The 17,595-nt window shown below is 64.2% G+C and overlaps 4 protein-coding genes across 4 annotated transcripts; 1 reads left to right on the plus strand and 3 right to left on the minus strand.

The window, feature by feature from the left end:
- Nucleotides 1–4,576: 4,576 nt before the first annotated feature.
- On the minus strand, nucleotides 4,577–9,182 carry CHLNCDRAFT_48281 (hypothetical protein). Its single transcript, XM_005845322.1, has 17 exons — nucleotides 8,924–9,182; nucleotides 8,775–8,792; nucleotides 8,617–8,652; nucleotides 8,401–8,478; nucleotides 8,049–8,144; nucleotides 7,775–7,882; nucleotides 7,464–7,545; nucleotides 7,274–7,329; nucleotides 6,995–7,094; nucleotides 6,701–6,771; nucleotides 6,456–6,563; nucleotides 6,224–6,304; nucleotides 5,602–6,065; nucleotides 5,435–5,489; nucleotides 5,147–5,239; nucleotides 4,890–4,941; nucleotides 4,577–4,723 (listed from the first exon to the last, which is right to left on the minus strand). The coding sequence occupies exons 1-13, from the start codon at nucleotides 9,014–9,016 to the stop codon at nucleotides 5,949–5,951; spliced, it is 1,044 nt and encodes a 347-aa protein (XP_005845384.1). The 5' UTR covers nucleotides 9,017–9,182; the 3' UTR covers nucleotides 4,577–4,723; nucleotides 4,890–4,941; nucleotides 5,147–5,239; nucleotides 5,435–5,489; nucleotides 5,602–5,948.
- Nucleotides 9,183–9,741: 559 nt separating this feature from the next.
- On the minus strand, nucleotides 9,742–11,607 carry CHLNCDRAFT_136916 (hypothetical protein; the record flags this gene model as incomplete). The annotated part of the gene is made up of 5 exons (XM_005845323.1): nucleotides 9,742–9,974; nucleotides 10,118–10,211; nucleotides 10,315–10,542; nucleotides 10,613–11,402; nucleotides 11,504–11,607. The coding sequence occupies 5 exons, from the start codon at nucleotides 11,605–11,607 to the stop codon at nucleotides 9,742–9,744; spliced, it is 1,449 nt and encodes a 482-aa protein (XP_005845385.1).
- A 1,254-nt stretch (nucleotides 11,608–12,861) lies between these two features.
- On the plus strand, nucleotides 12,862–15,074 carry CHLNCDRAFT_136917 (hypothetical protein; the record flags this gene model as incomplete). Its single annotated transcript, XM_005845187.1, has 9 exons — nucleotides 12,862–12,902; nucleotides 13,035–13,188; nucleotides 13,323–13,497; nucleotides 13,557–13,588; nucleotides 13,720–13,920; nucleotides 14,047–14,130; nucleotides 14,292–14,477; nucleotides 14,638–14,741; nucleotides 14,909–15,074. The coding sequence occupies 9 exons, from the start codon at nucleotides 12,862–12,864 to the stop codon at nucleotides 15,072–15,074; spliced, it is 1,143 nt and encodes a 380-aa protein (XP_005845249.1).
- A 348-nt stretch (nucleotides 15,075–15,422) lies between these two features.
- On the minus strand, nucleotides 15,423–17,460 carry CHLNCDRAFT_26108 (hypothetical protein; the record flags this gene model as incomplete). Its single annotated transcript, XM_005845324.1, has 8 exons — nucleotides 15,423–15,507; nucleotides 15,705–15,821; nucleotides 16,005–16,106; nucleotides 16,280–16,350; nucleotides 16,517–16,630; nucleotides 16,787–16,862; nucleotides 17,014–17,249; nucleotides 17,347–17,460. The coding sequence occupies 8 exons, from the start codon at nucleotides 17,458–17,460 to the stop codon at nucleotides 15,423–15,425; spliced, it is 915 nt and encodes a 304-aa protein (XP_005845386.1).
- Nucleotides 17,461–17,595: the final 135 nt, after the last annotated feature.

Consider the following 17,595-nt stretch of genomic DNA (forward strand, 5'->3'; position numbering starts at 1 on the left):
TGGCTGGCACAGCCTGGGGTTGCCCAACAAGCAGCGGCAAATCTGCTGGTTAGACATCCCCAGGGCCTGCACAAACAACAGCGGGGCAGCATATGCTGGGTTGGCAAATGTTGCAGTGCTGCCTGCACGGGTCAAACTGGGCAGTCCAACAGGTGGGCAATGCAGTGCAGTGTGCATTGGGCAGATGCAGCACAGTTCCGTGCCTGCATGTACATCAGCAGAGCCAGCAGGCCTGTCTCCACATCGACGGTCAAGATGCGGGGGAAGGCCTGCACAAGCTTGGCCCGCTGCTCCTGGGGCATGTCGAGCAAGTGCAGGCAGCCCAGCTGCGGCCGTCTGCGCACATGCAAACCAGATCGGAAAGATGTCAGAAGGGTGGATGTGTAAACCTCAAGAGTGCCACGGGCAGGCAAACCTTGGGTGCGTCCTTTGAGAGCAAGCCTACACACTGCAAGCACACAGCTCACCCCTGCTTGTTAGAGTCCAGCAGCAGCACCCAAGGTGCTCGATTCACCAGATGTGCAAAGTGCAGAGGGCCGAGGTCCTGCAGCAAGGGGCGGCGCACAGCAGGCGCCAGAGTTGGCCCAGCACAGCGCTGAACCCAGCGGAGGGAGCAGCCGTGTGTGGATGGTGCCTGCCATCGAAGAAACGGCAGCCACCGCCCAGCCTAACTCGTTGCTCACCTGCACCAGCACTTGTGCAACCTCCTTCATCTCAGCCAAGGCCGCCTGCGGGTCCTGGGGAGGCACCAGTGGCTGCATCGGTAGTGTGGCATGTGGGGTGCATGCTCCGTTGATCACGCGTGGGCGGTAGAGCGCATCCACACCAGAGATCTGCAGGGTGGGAGCCAGCACGACAGCAGCACCATGAGTGGTGCCAGCCGCAGCGACAGGGCTGCAGCGGCTGATGAACATGCACGCAGGGCAAGCCAAGCCTACTTCAGGCACAGGGGAAAACGGAACAGCGGCGCCAAGTGGAAAGCGCAGCGCAGCCTCACGATGCGGCTAGTCTCTACGCCTTGCACCGCCGTCAGCGCCTCCAGCAAATCAGCCTTGGGTGCAGCCGGGACAGGCGGCAGCAGCAAGCGGGCGGCGGCGCGACGTTCGTGCGAGGTCCCGGTCTGGGACTTGAGCTGCTGGTGATGCGCCAGCTCAGCCTGCCGTGCCTCCCAGTCTGCCAGCTCAGCCAGCACGTCCTCGTCCAGCGCATGCGCCGGCGCCGGCGGGCCGGCTGCCGGCTGCGGGCCGGCCTCCGCCGTTGTGCCCTCGCTCGCGTCGCCGCCGACGCCCTCCGCCAGCTCCATGGCCGGCATGGCCCCTGGCAGCAGGGTTTCCAGCAGGCTGGCCTCCTCCTCGCTGAGGCCCAGCGTGCGAGTCGACTCCATGAGCTCCTGCAACCCCTTGAGCGCTGAGGTGGTGCGCGCGCTGAGGGGGTTCTCGTCGCCCCCGGGCAGCACCGGCAGCGGCAGCCGCGACTGCAGCGACTTGCGGCTGAGCTCCGAGTCGAGGCTGTACCCCTGGTGCGCCGCAAACATGCCGCTGCGCAGGAAGGGGACGTGCACAATGCCGCCGCCGCCGGCGGTGTGCAGCACCTCGGGCTGCAGCAGGAGCAGCGGGGAAGGCAGGGAGGCACGGGCGGCAGCCGTGCGAGTGAGCTGGTGGATAGGCAAGGAAGGAAGGGAAGGCAGGTGTGGCCCCTGGGCGTCGTACAATGCAGTGCACTGCTGGGCAGCCTCAGCAGGTCGGCAGCACCACTGATGCCGGTGGCAGGAGCAGCAGAGGCATTGGCTGACAGCCGTCGCTCACGTCCTGGCCGTGCAGCACTTCCTGGCGGTACACGGCCAGCGCCGCGCACGAATGGTCCCGCTCGCCCTCGCGCATCGTGAACATATGGGACAGGCGCTCCCAGGCGGGCAGCTCGGTAGTGGACACCTTCTCTTCAATCTGGCCGACAGGAGCGGGAGGTGTGTGTGTGTGGGGGGGGCGGCAGCAGGGTCAGCGCAAACAGGGGCACACGACGGACACACGGCGGCAGCGAGGCGCTTCAAAGCCGGTGCTGGCCGCCGGCTTTGAGCAGGCGGCAGGCGGCAGGCAGCAGGCGGCAGGCAGGGCGCCCACCTCCTTGACGCGCGTCAGCCGCAGCCGCTCTCTGGTCGCGGGGTCGACGACCGGTGCGCGGGTGCGCCTGCGCTCGCGGAACGGGGCCTCGCCCTGCGTGTCCTCCTGCTCGATGCGTGCCACCTCCTCCAGGCGGGACAGGGCCTGCGCCTTGAGCTTGGTGGCCGCCGCGTGTGCCCTGCCCAGCAAGTCGTGCTCCGCCAGGGGCTGAGATGCGGCTTCCGCCGCCTCGCCCGTGGCCTGTGGCACGTCGTAGGCGAAGGCGGGCTGCGAGGCAAAGCCACGCTCAGGCGTGCTGCTGCCGCTGCTGCTGTGCAGCGTGGCGCTGCTGCTAAAGGCGCGGCCGCTGCTGGTGGAGGCAGAGTAGTGGCTCTGCCGCCGCTGCTGCTGCTGCTGCTGCTGCTGGCGCCGCCGCTGCTGCAGCGCCCCCGCATCGCCGGGCTGGTTGGGCGGCGGTGATGTGCTGCCGCTCAGCTGGCGCAGGACGGGCTGTTGGGAGAGGCGCGGTAGGGCACCCACCCCCAGTGCAGGGGTGCTGGCGGCGGCGGTGCTGAGCAGGCGCCACGCCCCTCGCCGGCCCTCCCTCTGCAGCATCGTGCAATCTGTTCAGCACCCGCCAGGCGCAGGCGCGCCCAATTGGCCAAGGTGCGGGCAAACCCAGCTGAATAGGGTGTGTGGGTGTGGAAATCAGCTCCAGGGTACGTTGGTATGTGGCCGAATTCCTCCAAAGGCACGCTAGGTCGGGCCCGATGTACACCTGAGCAGGACGACAGCAGCCACCAGCTTGCTCATATCAACCCGCGCGGCATGCACGCCTAGCCATTCACCACCCGCTTCAGAGATTGCTTCTGGGTGGATTGCTACCGGCACCTGACCTTGAGGCGCCGGAACGCCCAAGAAGCTGGCTCACGCACCCACAACATGCTGAATGTCAAGTTCAAAACGGTGCAGGGCAAGCAGTTCGAGCTGGAGTTCGATGAGGAGACGAAGGTGCGCTTGCCGGCCTGGAGACCCGCTGATGTGCTGCAGATCAGTGTGTGCAGGCAGTGATAACGAGCCCCAAGCCTGTCAGAGGGCGCAGGAGAGGCCACCGCTCTGGCTGTTGACCACCCGCTTCGCCCTCGACAGTTGTCAGCTACCGCCGCTGCCGAGGCCGCCCTGCGCCATTTTGCACGCTGTGCAGGTCGTTGATGTGAAGGCCAAGATCCAGGAGACGCAGGGGGACGACTTCCCGGCAGCCAGCCTCAACGTTATCTACCAGGGCAAGGTGCGCAAGCAGGTGCCGGGCGCACCTCCACCACACCACCTGGCGCTGCTTCTGCCAGCCACCCAGCGTCCTTGTCGCGCCCCGCCGCGCAGGTCCTCAAGAACGACAACACCCTCAAGGATAGCAATGTGACGGAGAGCGGCTTCTGCGTGGTCATGGCGATCAAGGTGCGGCTGCGGGTGGTCAACAAGGCCTCTGGCCTACTGCTGAAGTGTAGGAGCGTGCAGCAAGTTGCGAGCCGCTTGCCGAGGCCTGTGCCGGGGGTTGCCCTCATGAGAAAGCACGGCGCTTCTGTGTGCCTCGCGCTTCCTGTGTGCAGCAGAAGAAGGCGGCGGAGCCCAAGCCAGAGGCGGCCGCCGCAGCCGCCCCTGCTCCTGCGGCCGCAGCCGCGCCCGCCGAGGCCCCCGCTGCCGCCGCCGCAGCACCCGCCGAGGCCGCGGCGGCTGCCGCGCCGGCTGCCGCGCCAGCTGCGATGCCCGAGGATGCGCAGGCTGCTGCTGGCTCCGAGCTGGTGACGGGGTCCGCGCTGGAAGAGAAGATCAGCCAGGTGCGTGTAACCAGTAGCCAAACATCTCAGAGTCCAGCATAGCATAGAGGTGTGTTGTTGCAGACTTGATGATCCGCTTGCAGCCAGTTGTTGCCCAAAGCTTGCCCAAAGCACCACCAAGCTCGCATGGAAAACGCTGCCTGCCCGTGCCTTGCCCTGGCCCTCGCCCCGGCTCCCGCAGATCTGTGAGATGGGCTTCGACCGCGAGCAGGTGGTGCGCGCGATGCGAGCCGCCTTCAACAACCCCGAGCGCGCGGTGGAGTACCTGATGACCGGCATCCCGGCAGGTGCAGCCGCTGCAGGCTGGCACGCTCAGAGCGTAGCTGCGCCATGACGCCGGGCAGCCCTGGTGCTGATGCTGACTGCTGTCTGTGCTGAGATCTGTGCTGTGCTGCTGCGTTTGCGGCTGCGACTGTGGTCTGCCTGCCTGCGCTGCTAATGCTGCTGCTGCCGCACGGCGATGGCGCGCTTGAGCGGTTGTCAGGGTGTTTGGGAGTTCAAAGTTTGCCACGTGCTTGGGCCCTGCCTGCAGGCATGGATCAGCCGGCGGTGCCGCGCCCCGCAGCCCCTGCGGCAGCCCCGCCCGCCGCCGGCGCACCCGCGCCGCAGCAGCAGCCTGCGCCCGCGGTGGCCGAAGAGCCGTTTGACATGTTTGGCAACGCGCCTGGCGGCGGCGGCGGCGGCGGCGAGCAGGCGGTGGGCCCGCTGGCGGCGCTGCGAGCCTCCCCGCAGTTTCAGGGCCTGCGTGCCGTGGTGCAGCAGCGGCCCGAGCTGCTGCAGCCCATGCTGGCGGTGAGCTACCCTCCACGCCTGTCATGCCTGCCCTCCTCGCTGGCTCACCTGTCAGCTGCCGCCAACACGAGGCTCGCCTGGTTCCCTCTTTCCTGTGCCGCCACTCCCCTAGCCCCCCACAGGTCCACCACCCACCGCACCCCGTCTGCATCATGTGCCTGTGCAGGAGCTTGGCAAGGAGAACCCGGCCATGCTGGAGGCCATCAACGCCAACCAGGAGGTGCGGGCAGCGTCCTGTCTGCAGCTGTTCTTGTGTGTGCCTGGAGCCGAGTTGGTTGTCTGCAGCGCCCAATATTCGTTGAGGGCTCGCCAATCCTTTTGGGGCCGCCGCCCCTGCCCACTAGGCGTTCGGCGTGTGTAGCGGGTTGTCACTCAGCAGCGACCATGCATGTATGCGTTCATCTGCCTCCTCTGGCGGCCTGCAGGAGTTCCTGGCGATGATCAACGAGCCTGTGCAGGAGGCAGACATCGGCGCCCTGCTGCAGCAGATGCAGGGGGAGATGGGCGAGGGCGGCGGTGAGGTGCCGCTTGGCTGGGCTGCAATGCAGGCTGTGCGGCAGCGGTGTTCGACTGCGTGCAGCGGATGGCTGGGGCTGTCTATGGCAGGCTGCATGCCGGCCCTTCGCTGGTGCTGCTGTTGACACTCAGTGCTGCCGCCGCCGCTGCCAACCCACATTGCCGCACCTGCCACTGTTTTGGACACGTTTGCAGATGAGCCCATGGGTGTGGAGATTCAGCTGACGCAGGACGAGATGGATGCCATCGACAGGTGGGGCCCAGGGCTGGCCACTGCTGAGTTGGCGGGGGAGCTTGGGTGATGCAGGGTGCCGACATGGTCCTCGCTCATCCCCGCTTCCCTCCCTCTGCTGTGCCCTCTGCAGGTTGGCGGCGCTGGGTTTCGACCGCAACGCGTGCATCGAAGCATTTCTCATTTGTGATAAGAACGAAGCTCTGGCGGCAAACTATCTGCTGGAGAATGGCGGGGACATGATGTGATCATTCTATGTAGGGGCCAACATTCTCCCTGCTGGCTTTTGAAACGACTCATGTAGCCTGCCTTAACTCACGCCTATCAGTGTGCGGGCCGGAGCAGAGTTGCATTTGACAGCTGAAAAGAAAGGTGTGGGTTGAATGCTTAGCTTCTTCATGGTTGGAAAAGAACCGGGGTCATCTGGCAGCGTCACCAGGGGCTTGCAAGCTCCTCAGCTGCATGCCTAGCGGCTGCCTAAGCCCATTGGAAACCGTAGGGCTTGTCGGGGAAGGTGCAGCCGCCGCGCTGCACAATCACGCCCGCCGCGTAGCTGCCGGCGCGCACGCACTCGGCCACATCCTTGCCGCACACCTGCGCCAGCCAGTGCGATGGCAACCATCAAATGCCCCGCCGACAGCGTGCACACCCAGCAGCTCAACACATTGGACATTGCCGCAAGAAGCATCATCCAGGCTGCCAGGTAGCAACGACTGCCACTCGGTACAAAGCAGCACAACGTGCAGACGCACCAGCTGCGAGAGGAAGCCGCCCACAAAGGCGTCGCCTGCGCCATTTGTGTCCACCAGCTTTTCGGCAGGCACGCGGGTAACCTGCGAGAATGAGCGGTAACAAGCAGGACCAGGGGGCTCCCAATCAGTGCCGGCAGAAACCAATGGAGCCAGCAGCAAGGAAGAGCATCCATTCACACTGCCAGCACGAATCAAAGTATCCACCAACCTCCCGCAGCCAACAAGGACCCACCGGGAACTTCAGGAGCTTGCCGTACTGCGCCACCACCGTCGGGTCGGCACCCTGTGTGATGATCACGGTGCGGGGCCGCACGCCGCTGGCCTTGCCAAACCGGGCCATCTGCACAGGGCGGAGCGAGGCAGTGAGAGGAAATTTGGCAAAGCAGACGAGGATGGGACAGCAACCACCAAGCAGCGAGACACAGGGCCATCTGGCTTGCATGATGTTCACAGGAACTCCCTGACGGCCCATCGCACCCGCAGCGCAATCTCCTCCACATCCTCAGTCTCCCAGCCCTCGCTCTTGGCAAATGCGCGTGCCTCGTTCTCTGCAGTGCCAGGCAAAACAGAAACCACCTGTTGCACGCTGCGGAAGGCAAGAATGGCATCCCAGGAAGGGCTGCAACAGAAATGGCTGGGGGGCCAACAAGCGCCCATCTTTGCTGCCTGCTGCTCCTGGCAATGCGCATCCGCCACGCATCCGCATGACTTCCCACCAACTACCCCCACGACTGTATCAACCCCCTCCGCAAGCCTCCCCCGCCCTCTCACCGTTGCCAAAGAGGTAGTCCACATACGGCATCAGGTCGGTGAGGGTCTGCTTGAAGGGCGGCACCTCGCAGATGAAGGGCGCCGACAGGTTGAGGCAGTACTGCACGGGCGGCGGCGGTACGAGGGACGGTAGGAAAGCATGGGGACGACAGCCAGTGGATGGATCGGACAAAGAGACGGGTAGAAGAAGAGGGGCAGCCGGCGAGTTGGTGAGCGTGACACGTGGCTCTGATCGGTGCACAGCATGCACCCCATGCCTCATCGCCACCTCAGCCTCACCGTCTTGTCGTTCTCGCAGCAATGCTTGGCCATGGCCAGCATCGACTCGGGGCTCACTGCAGCGCACGAGGGAATGGTAGCCTGAACAATCAACACCGGTGGCAGGGATGCCTACCCGTCAAGCTTCCACTGTTTGGACGGCAACACTGGTCAACCTGGGTGCCAAGGGCAATGCCATAGCCAAGCGCACCAGTGATGAAGAAGCCAGCAGAGTAGATAACGCGGGCCTTCTCCACGCATGCCCAGTTCTCTGGCTGCCGCAGGTGGTCGGCCTGCACCGCAGCAGGAGGAAGCAAAGGCGTGGCAGCAGGCCAGAGGCAGGCAAGCAACAAGGTAAGGGGCCAGGGGCCAACCGCGCAACCATACGGCAGTTTGCACCTCCTCAAACCCAACAAACCCAACAACACAAAAAGGCAACAGTCCGGCCACGCCCAGACCCTGACAACCGACATCCCAAGCCCAAGACCCCAGTTCCAGACCTCCATCCCGGCTGCTGCTCACCTTATAGTTGTTGGCAGCCGCCAGGTTGGCCACCAGCGAGCGCTCGCCTCCCAGGATGCAGGCGGCGCAGGTCCCGGTGGGGGTGCTCCCATCCACCATGTATCGCGCCTGCAGCAGCCAATAGAGTGCCGTTCAATGCAGCAGTTTGAAGGGGGGAAACATGGTGGAAGGTAGCTGGAAAGGCTGGTGCGAATCAGTGGCCCCCAGCTGTCAGGCTCGACATCTGCCGTGCTGCCGCAGCATGCCTCCCACCCAGCTGCTCGGCTCCGCTCACGTTCACGCCATCCTTGGCTGCCACCTTGGTCAGCTCCTCAGCGTAGTGGTCCTTGCCCACGCAGCCAAAGTAGGTGGTGGCGCCCGGCACCTGCAGCACCAGGGCCAAACAAGCAGGCCAGGCGCGATAGCACCAGGGTCAACGTGGGCACATAGCATTTGGGACATCCAGGCGCCCATGCAGGTGGGTGCAGCGAGATGTGAAGAAGGTTGCGGTGCGTGGGCAAGATGCCACAGGCATGGCACAGGTAGGCCGTGTCGCTCGCAGCCGGCACCCGCCCCAATGAAGCAACAGCACGCAGCACCCCCGTCGCTCTTGCCCCGCCCCCCCCCCCCCGTCCACACACCTGCAGCATCCACTGCGCGACACGGATGGAGTTCTGCGTGGCGCCGCCGGCGATGTACTCCACCTGGAACTTCTCCTCCAGCTCCTGTAGTGCAAATGTTCATCGAACACGTCACGAAAGGTAGGCCCACAAGAGGTAGCTCCGCAACACATGGCAATCAAGACTGTGAAAGGCAGCATCAGCCCTGCAGCTCCAGCTGCGCCGATTTTCACAGCTGCTCACCGTGTACAGGGGCAGGTGCTTGTCCTCAGCCAGGATCTGCGCAAGGTGGAACGGGCTTCGACTGAAGCCTTGCACACAGTGCAAGGCGGCGGCGGCAGCGGGCTAGCGGCGGGAAGCGGCTGCAGGCGCAAGGGGGCGGCTGGCAGTTCCATCCTCACCTGGTTGCCCAAGACCAGCTGCGGACAAGGCAAACGGGGCGGAAGCGACTTGGCATTAGCGGCAGGCGAGCATGCGGCAAGCACGCACTCCTGCAGGTCACTGTGCGCTCATCGCCCATTGCAAATCGGTCCAAAGGATCCCCACTCACCCCATACTTGTCAAGCAGCGGTTGATCGACAACAGCGCTGAGGTCTAGCAGAGGGTTGCCGGCGCCAACCAGCGCTCCATCGAGCCCAGCCATTGAGAAGGCCTTCTGTGGATCTCCCCAAAGTTGCACAAGCGCGCTGGCGCCGCTGGCGGCCGATGCCCATCTGCCCCTGCCATGGCATGCATGTTTTGCTGCCCTGGCCAGCATTTCCTACATTGTAGCAGCCAGAGGGTACTATGGATCGAGTGGACAACTCAATTCACTCAGCAGCGGGGCGCCCCGAAACCTGTGAACGCAAAGCACCGCTGCCGCCAGCTAAGCTAAATTCCTGGCCCTTTCCGTTGACCGTTTGACCAAGCAACAACGACGAGGAAGTGCCTGCCACAATTCCTAGAGGAACCCAATGGCCAGCCTAAACTGAAACACCAGCCCAACCGACACCGTGTTGGGTGACCCGCCAGAAGAGCGACACCGCAGATGCTTCCGTTGTCTCCCCCCCAGTCCAGCGGCACGGGTTGGCGAGCCAGAATCATTCTATCGGCCAGCACCTGCATCACCGTCGTTTGCACATCAGCCAGCCCCACCACAAACCCCAACTCCTGTTGCTAGCGGTGGAGTTCCGCCGCGGTGGCCTCCTCTCCATGATGGCAGAACGTAAATCAACACGCGGCATCATTCAATGGTCTGACCATTACAGAGTCTGTACAGGTTGCAGGTCATGTCAAGCGCACTCAAATTCATGCAAAAAACAGGTGTCAGGACCACCGTGCATGCTCCGACTGTTCGTCATCTGAATGTGGCTTGCTGGAAGCCTCTGCCTACACCTCCGCCGCTGTCTCAGGCTCTGTTGCCCGCTCCAGATCCTTCCAGCTCTCCCAGTGCCCCAGGAGAGGCATTCTGGCGTGCAAGGACTGCAGCACCGAGGCAGGAGTGTTGGCGGTGCTCATGACGAGCACACGAAGGTCTGGCATGCCGCACAGCATGTCGACATCTGCCTCGGTCAGCGCCAGCTCTGCGTTCTCATCCAGCTCCAGGCGCCTGAGTGCAGTGGCTGCCAATAGCGCAGCCGGCAGAGTGGCGATCGCATTTATGTTCCCAAGATCGAGCAACTCAACATCTGCACAGTGCTCACGTTGCGCTCAGGTCGGAGCCTGTACTGACGCCAATGCCAGGGGGCACGCATGCCCGCCTCACCTTCGAGATAAGGGCCGGGCGGGATGTCTTGCAGCTTGTTGCCATTTAGCACCAGCCGTCCCATAGCTCGCTTGGCCACCAGGCTGGCAGGCAGCTTGGCCGTTGAAGCAGTAGTTGATGAAAAGCTGTGCGAGCTGCGGGGCCTGCTGAAGCAGCGCTGCCAGTTGTGCATTGCCGCATGTGGCTTGGGCAAGTACTAGCGAGTCGATGCCTGCCAGGGTGGTACAGCCCTGGACGTCTGCAGCCTGCAGCACGCTGTCTGCGACATGCCTGATGTAGAGGGCTGACAGAGGCATACCCTCTGGCAGAAGCGCCGAAATCAGCTGCTGCAGGGAATCCAGCCTGCTGACATAGTCAATCTTCAGTTGCCCATACCCGGCTAAGTCATCATCATACTGGCAGCTCATGAAACTGGCCCCACCGACCTGCAACACCGGCACATGCACGTTGTTTGGTATCCCTGCCAGCATGGCACCTTCATGCGACCGCACTCACGCTGAAGTGCCAGCGATACCAATCATGGGGCAGCAAGGACAGCTGATACTTCTCCAAGAATGGAAAGGCGCTGGGTGGTGGAATTTCCAGCACGCCCTCGCGTTCGTGATAGAACTCCTCCGCCTCGAACTGATACAGGGTGGGGCGGTGTGTGATACGGAGCTCCCGCAGCTGCTGCAGGCGTGTGAGCTGCAGCAGCTGCGCATCCTCGGGCTCAGAGAAGGTTGCTGTGAGGACACAGAAGGGCACCAGCGCCAGGTGGGTCAGCTGAGTCAGCTCCAGGATGGCTTCCCTCTCCTGCTGGCTGATGTCATTCGCGTGCAGCTCCAGGCTGCGCAGAGCTGGCATGTGGGCGACTGCCTGCTGCTTCAGGTCCGTCTCGTGCAGCAGTACTGATTCCAGCCGCTGGAAGCGCCGCAGTGCCTTCACATCAGCTTTGTTCACTTCCCACCACAGCATAGCCTCGCGCAGCACATCTGGGCGCAGCAGCGCCAGGAAATCTCCCAGAAGCCAGCGCCGCCTGCGACAGTGGTAGCGGGCCAGGCGAACATCTCCGCCACGGCGCGGAGGCGGGCTGCCTGCCACAAACACCTCCACATAGGGTGGCGCGCGTGCCAGCATGCGGTGCTGCGCCTCAAACCAGCCGGCCCACATCTCGTCCCGCTGCTCACGGCTGGCGCCGCCACGCGGGAAGGTGGGGCTGGCGGGCGCCAGCGCAAAGGTGCGCCACAGGAGGGGCTGCTTAAAGAAGAGGCGCTCCCACCGCTTGCACACGCACACAATGCTGCGCCTGCAGTGCCGGGGTCACGGCAAGGGATCGACTGGGCTGGTATCAACGCAGCTCTTGATAGCAACTCCCTGCGGGGTATGCAGGGGTATGGGCACGCTCACCCCTCGCGCTTCCCCGCCAGAGTCAGGATGCGGGCCAGCAGCTCGTTTGGCAGGGCATAGTAACTGAAAGGTGCCACGACGGCTGGGCTGGGTGGGAGAGACATGACCTGCGATGACCTGCACAGCAGCACGCTGCAGAGGAATGGATCACGCGCCTGAAGAGTGGCCGCCTCCCCGCCCGCCTTCCTGCTCCTGGGCCGGCGGGTGCAGCCTCGGCTTCGCTGGCCTCGCACCCTGGGCAACCTGACGGGGTCCTGCAGCCGTCCTGGGCGCCTGAAGTCGCGTCAGAACCGCGATGGGGCACTGACAAGGTGCAGAAAATTGCATGATTGCGCTACGCAGGGCAGGCGCGGCGTTGCGAGAAGACAATGCAGTATTCACAAGAGCGTGGTGGGAGGATAGTTGCTTGCATGATTGCCAATGCAATGCGCCGCTGACAGGGCGGCGACGGCCTGTCATGACGGGCTTCATGTGAGGGATTTAATTAAGAAATCTTGCATGGAAAAGCTCACGTGGCATGCAAGGAGTCCGGCGTGGACCAACAACTAAGCCGTCTTGCATGCCCCGTCTTGCATGCCCCCGTCTAGGTTCCGCCACCCCTACCTGTCTTGCATTCATCCACGCTGGCCAGGGCGCGAGAATTTCAACTAGTCGCAAATCGGCTCCTCTGCTTTCCGATCATTCACAGTTCATACCAAAAGACCGTTGGTGCCGGGTGGGGCCCGCGGGGCGGGCCCTGGTGCAGCTGTCGCTGCTTGAGCAGCAACCAGAGCAGTGCGATGGCTTGATCGGGCCCTAAAAGTGCATCTGTTAGTCATTACAGAGTGTCTGGTGGCCGCTCCAAGTCGCCAGGCCGCACTTGGCAGGGGGGCAATGCCCCATCCCTCCACTCGCCCTCCCGCTCAAACTGCAATCTTTGCTGGCTCTTTACACTCTATCCAGCGGCATGAAATCGGCAGCAATCGCAGCCTACAACCCAAGATGGCTTGTTGTTGGGACGCCTTGTCTTGCATCTTGCATGCACGCAAGACGAATTGACGTCATCAACGGGCATGCAAGACGCAGGTACAAGAATTAAATCCCTCGATGGACCCTGCAGCACGTCGGGGTTCCCTTCCATATCAATAGCAGTGTAGAAGACGGCTAAAGTATGCGTAGGCTGGGCCACCAGCAAACGCCATGGAACCCTCAGGGCTGGCTGTTCAACAGCGTCTGGGGGCTTCCCATCAGGCTCTACAGCCGTGTGGTCTATGAGTCTCGGTGAGGAGGCAGATAGCACGCTGGGGTCTCCGGAAAGTCGGCCTCGGGAAGCCCCTTGCACAGCCCTGGCTCGCTCACGGTCCCTGCAGACCAATGAAATGCTGGGGTTACGCAGCCAGAAGGGCGCCAAGCAGCCCGAGTGTGCTTGCCCTGCTCCTCCGCTCCCCCGCCCGCCCTCATGCCGCCACCAGGCCAGAGGGGCGCCAAGCAGCCCGAGTGTGCTTACCTTGCTCTCCTCCGCCCCCCGCCCCCGCCCTCGCGCCGCCACCAGGCCGGATGTTGTGACGGTCAAGGCCAACAGAGACCACTGGCGCCGCCTGCACTCCCAGTGGCGCTTTGCGGACAGCCTGCTCTGCTGCATCGGGCCGCCGGGTCACATCCTGTGGAATATAAGAGTCCCCTTTTTCGCCGTCATGTGCACAACAGTGCGTGGGAAGGCTTCTATTTTTTCACGCTTCCTGCCACAGAACTTCACCAGGAGTTGGGATGTGCCCCTGGCCCACCACCTCCCCACACGCCTGCCCGCGTGCCTGCCCGTTGCTGACCCCTCGGTCCGCAGATCCTTGTCGCCGTCTTGGAATACCTGGAGATCCAGCACAGCCCGGCCAACACCGACACCCTCATTCGATCCTTCCAGCTCACCAGCTTTGTGGTGGCGCTGCTGCTCACGCTGCGCCTCAACCGCGCCTACGACCGCTGGCTGCGCGCCCAGGCCGGGTTCAGCGGCACGGGGCGTGCCATGCTGGCGCTCACGCAGCAGGCCGCCGCCTTCCTGAATGACCCCAACCTCCAGGCGAGCCGGCGGCGGGCCAGGGCGGCGCTTTTGTGGCGGGGAAGGCCAAGGCGGGGCAAGGCGGGGCAGGGCAGCCCCGCTGGCAAACACTGGCTGGCGGGCGGGCGGGCAGGCCTTGGGCGGTGCCCGTCACCTGGCTGCCTGCCTGCGCCCTCATGTGCAGGCGGAGCTGGAGCGGTGGGGCATTGTGCTGATCTACGGCACGCTGGGCTTTGTGTTGTCGCTGCCGCGCCTGCACCCCGCCGCGGCCGAGGTGCTGAGCGAGGAGGAGCTGCAGGTGGTGGAGGGGTCGCCCAAGGCAGTGTATGCTGTGATGGCGCGGCTGCGGGTGCTGGTCGGCGGCGCCGTGCTGCCGGCGGAAAAGGTGGGCGCCGGACGGCACAGGCGGGGTGCAGCTAAGGCGCTGTGTGTCGAGTGCTGGCTGGGACTCGCCACAGATGCCTCCTGCCCTGGGCGCTCACTGGCGCTTGCCCTTTGTGTGTGTGTGCAGCTCCTTGCCATGAACGACTCGATTGCTCGAGGCATGGATGCCTGCTGCAGCTGCATGGGCGTGCTGGAGCAAGCCACGCCGCAGGTACGCCTCCCGCCACCTGCCCCCTATGTAAAGTTGTATTGCCTGGCTTCTGAGCCACGCCGGCAAGCCAGCAACGCAGAGGCAACGCAGCAACGCAGGCGGTGCAGGCGGCGGTCCAGCATCCCTGCTGCCATCTTCGGATTGCCCATGTGCCATCGCAGGTGCTGTCCCTGCTGAGCACCGGCTTTGTGTTTACCTGGCTCCTTTTTCTTCCATTTGGCTTGTGGGAAGCCACAGCGCGCACGGTGATGTGGCTGACAGTCCCGGCGATGGCGCTCATGGCGGCGCTGCTGCTGGGCTGTGACGAGGCAAGCACCAGCAGCGGTCGGTCCAGCACGCGGGAGGGGGTAGGCGTGGGGCGGCTGGTGTGGGGCCCAGCGGCAGCTGGTATGGGCCAACGCACTCATGCTATACAAATGCCTTTCCTGCACGATCGATTGGCTCCCTGCTGCACGCCGCGTTGCAACTGACGCTGATGGTGGCCCCCCTCCCCTCCCTGCACCCCAGGCGGCCAGCCAGCTGGAGGACCCGTTCAACCTGTTGCCGCTCGAAGATATGGCGCGGCGGTCGGTGGGCGACATGCGCAGGCGAGGAGGCAGCGGCAGAGCGCCGTGGGTGGGTGGTGGGCGCGGGCGGCAGTGTTGCGTACCAGCGCGCTCGCCACTGCCCCCGGTGTAGGCGTGGTGGCTCCCAATAGTGCTTGGACGCCCCCCTGCTGCATACATCAGTTTTCCGACTTGCCCAAGGAGTTGCCTGGGCTGCTGCCGCACGGTTGCAGGTCGAAGCTAGAGGCGCTGGAGCTGGCGGCGCTGGCGGCCAAGGGTCTCAATGGGAACCTTGCTGGCAAGCAGGGCGAAGCGCAGCAGCAGCAGCAGCAGGGTGGCTCGGAATCGTCAAAGGCGGGGTCACGAGCAGGCGACGATACCTGCATCCCGGTGACATGACATCTTTGGAGGACTGTTTGTGCACACCGGTGAATTGTCTTAACTGCCCCCAGCAGATGCTCCAGCCTGCTGCTCGTGCACTGCTTGTACACTGCAAGGTCTGGCTTACATTCAGTTTCAGTGGATGGCAATCTGAGCATCCCTTGGGGCAGCAATACAGAACATGCAAAAACCGCCTGGAGAGGGCGAACGCAAGGATAGCAGCGAGGGAGAGAGAGAAACAGGGGTCAAATGGGTGGGCATGGAATGACATGGCATGCGAGTCTGGTAGGCAGCAGGGGAAGGTAGGTGTTCCCGGTATAGAGCTGGTCTGCCTCCAGGACCAGCCCTGCCGAGGCAGAACAGGCCTCAATAGGTGAGAGAGGGGCCCAGGGCCTCCTTGGCAAAGGTGGGCAGCACAAAGGCGGCGCGGTGCACGTCGTGGTTGTAGTACCTGCGGGACGAGCAGAACCAGGCAGTACGATTATTGGAAGTCAAAGCACAAGTCCGGGCGAGTGAAGGTTCGACTGGCAGGGCAGATCAAAGGTCAGCCCCACACCGACAGGCCCTGCCTGTCCTCCATTAGCCACCGAGTGGGTGGGGGACCCGCCTTCGATGAGCAGCCTCCGCAGCCCATCACAGCATGCTCACCGCAGCGGCGGGTAGTCGCGGCCCTCGGGCGTTACCGGCAATGGCTGGCGGGGCTCGCGAGCGTCCAGCGGCGCGCTGCCGCCCGCCTTGGTGCAGATCATGAAGCCGATCTGGCCGCTGCAAAGACGGGCCGGGGCAGGGCAGGAGGGAGGGGTTGGATGCAGGGTGCAGATGTTGGCCGACCACAGCGCGGCCAGCATGGATGCGTTAGCAGCGGAGTGTGAAGGACGAGGTGCATGGCTGCAACGAGGGCGCAGGCAGATGATCCAATTTCGAGCGCTGCCTTCCCGCGCCTCGCACCTGGGGTAGGTGGGGATGGTGGTGAAGGCGTACTGGACAGCGCCGCCCTGGAACACCTCGGCGCACATGGCGGCCAGGCTCTTGATGATCTCCAGATGGTACCTGCAGGGCAGCAGGCAGGGGGCAAAACACAGCAGCGGAGCAAAGTGGTGAGGGGAGGGCCGCATCAAGAGGCTCCTGGATGGCTGTCCGGCCAGACAGGCAGGGGTGAATTGGGTGGCGAGAAGCAATAGCCTTCAAAAAAGGATGCTGGAATGCGACGGCAGCGCACTCACCACAGGCTCTCCGCCTGCGTGCACACGATGCCGCCGGGCTTCAGCGCGCGGTGCATGGCATCAAAGAAGGGCTGCAGGGGCAACGTGGGGCAGGCCAGTCGCGGTCAGGATCGCCGGCATGCGAGGCGCAGGGACGTGGGGCAGGACAGCGACCAGTCAGGGGTGCACGGCAGCCCGACCCCCGTTTGCAAGCAGTGCCCGCCTGCCTGCCGCCCACTACCAGCGCAGGATGCGCACCTTTTGGAACAGCACCTCTGCGGGGCCCACAGGGTCTGAGGAGTCGACCACGATGAGATCGTACGTCCCCTCTGCCGCATCCTGCACAAACTTGATGCCGTCGCACACGTGCACCTGCACGACGCGAGGCGGGCAGGCAAGGATGGCACGGCAGCAATGAGACGCTGCTGTGCATCGGCGGCTTGCCGGCCTGCCTCCCGCCCACACCAACAAACAGCTTGAGCTTGAACCGCAGCTGTTCCGCACCAGCAGCAGGGCACACCCCCACACAAGCACCTTGACACGCGGGTCGGTGTAGCCTGCCGCCATCTGCGGGAAGTGCTTCTTGGACACATCGATGACCATGCTGCGAGGCGGTACCAACACAGGGGCAGGGACAGGTGGTCTGCTGCCTACTTCAGCCGGCACCTTGGCGGCGAGACCATCTTGCACTACCACCAACATCCACGGCGCCAACCAAGCGGCATCATGTACAGCCACTCTGCCCCAGCACCCACCCGTCGATCTCCGCAATGTGGATCTCCTCCAGCGAGGCGTGGCGGCTCAGCTCGCGCAGCACGCCACCGTCGCCGCCGCCCACCACCAGCGCCTTTTTGGGCGGCGCCGGCAGCGCGCAGGCGGGCAGGTGCGCAATCATCTCTTGGTAGGAGAACTCGTCGCGGTCGGTGCACTGGATGGCGCCATCCAGGATCAGCACGGTGCCAAACGCCTGCGTCTTCACGACCGCCACGTCCTGCAGGCAGCCGGCGGGCAGGGGATGCGCTGTCCGCAGCAGCGGGGGCCGGCGGCGGCATGCATGCATGGGCGGCGACCATCGCCTTTCCCCATACCTGGAAATCGGACCTGCCCTTGAACAGGACCTCATCCACCTTGAGCGCAAGGCCGGTTCCGGGCCACAGGGACGAAATTTCCGTGAACCAGCTGCCATCCTTGGCCGCGCTCATGCCCTGCGCTAGTGAGCCGGGCTCATCGCTCATGCTTCCAGCTGACTTTGGGCTTCCAGCTGACCTTGGGAGCGGGGAGGGGCGGCCGAGGTGATGGCGCACAGCGGGCACTGGCCAGAGGGGCGCACTGCAGGG

The sequence above is a fragment of the Chlorella variabilis genome (assembly GCF_000147415.1).
Source record: "Chlorella variabilis unplaced genomic scaffold CHLNCscaffold_18, whole genome shotgun sequence".
NCBI classification, from domain to species: domain Eukaryota; kingdom Viridiplantae; phylum Chlorophyta; class Trebouxiophyceae; order Chlorellales; family Chlorellaceae; genus Chlorella; species Chlorella variabilis.

Bases quoted from the DNA above. Each gene is read 5' to 3' on its own strand.
- CHLNCDRAFT_48281 (XM_005845322.1), bottom strand. From the start codon at position 9,016: ATGGCTGGGCTCGATGGAGCGCTGGTTGGCGCCGGCAACCCTCTGCTA. The intron at 7,546-7,774 runs GTGAGCAGCAGC...GCTGCGGTGCAG, and splicing joins CGGCTGCCAACAACTATAAG to GCCGACCACCTGCGGCAGCC. The intron at 6,066-6,223 runs GTGCGTCTGCAC...TGGCTGGCGCAG, and splicing joins GCGGCTTCCTCTCGCAGCTG to GTGTGCGGCAAGGATGTGGC.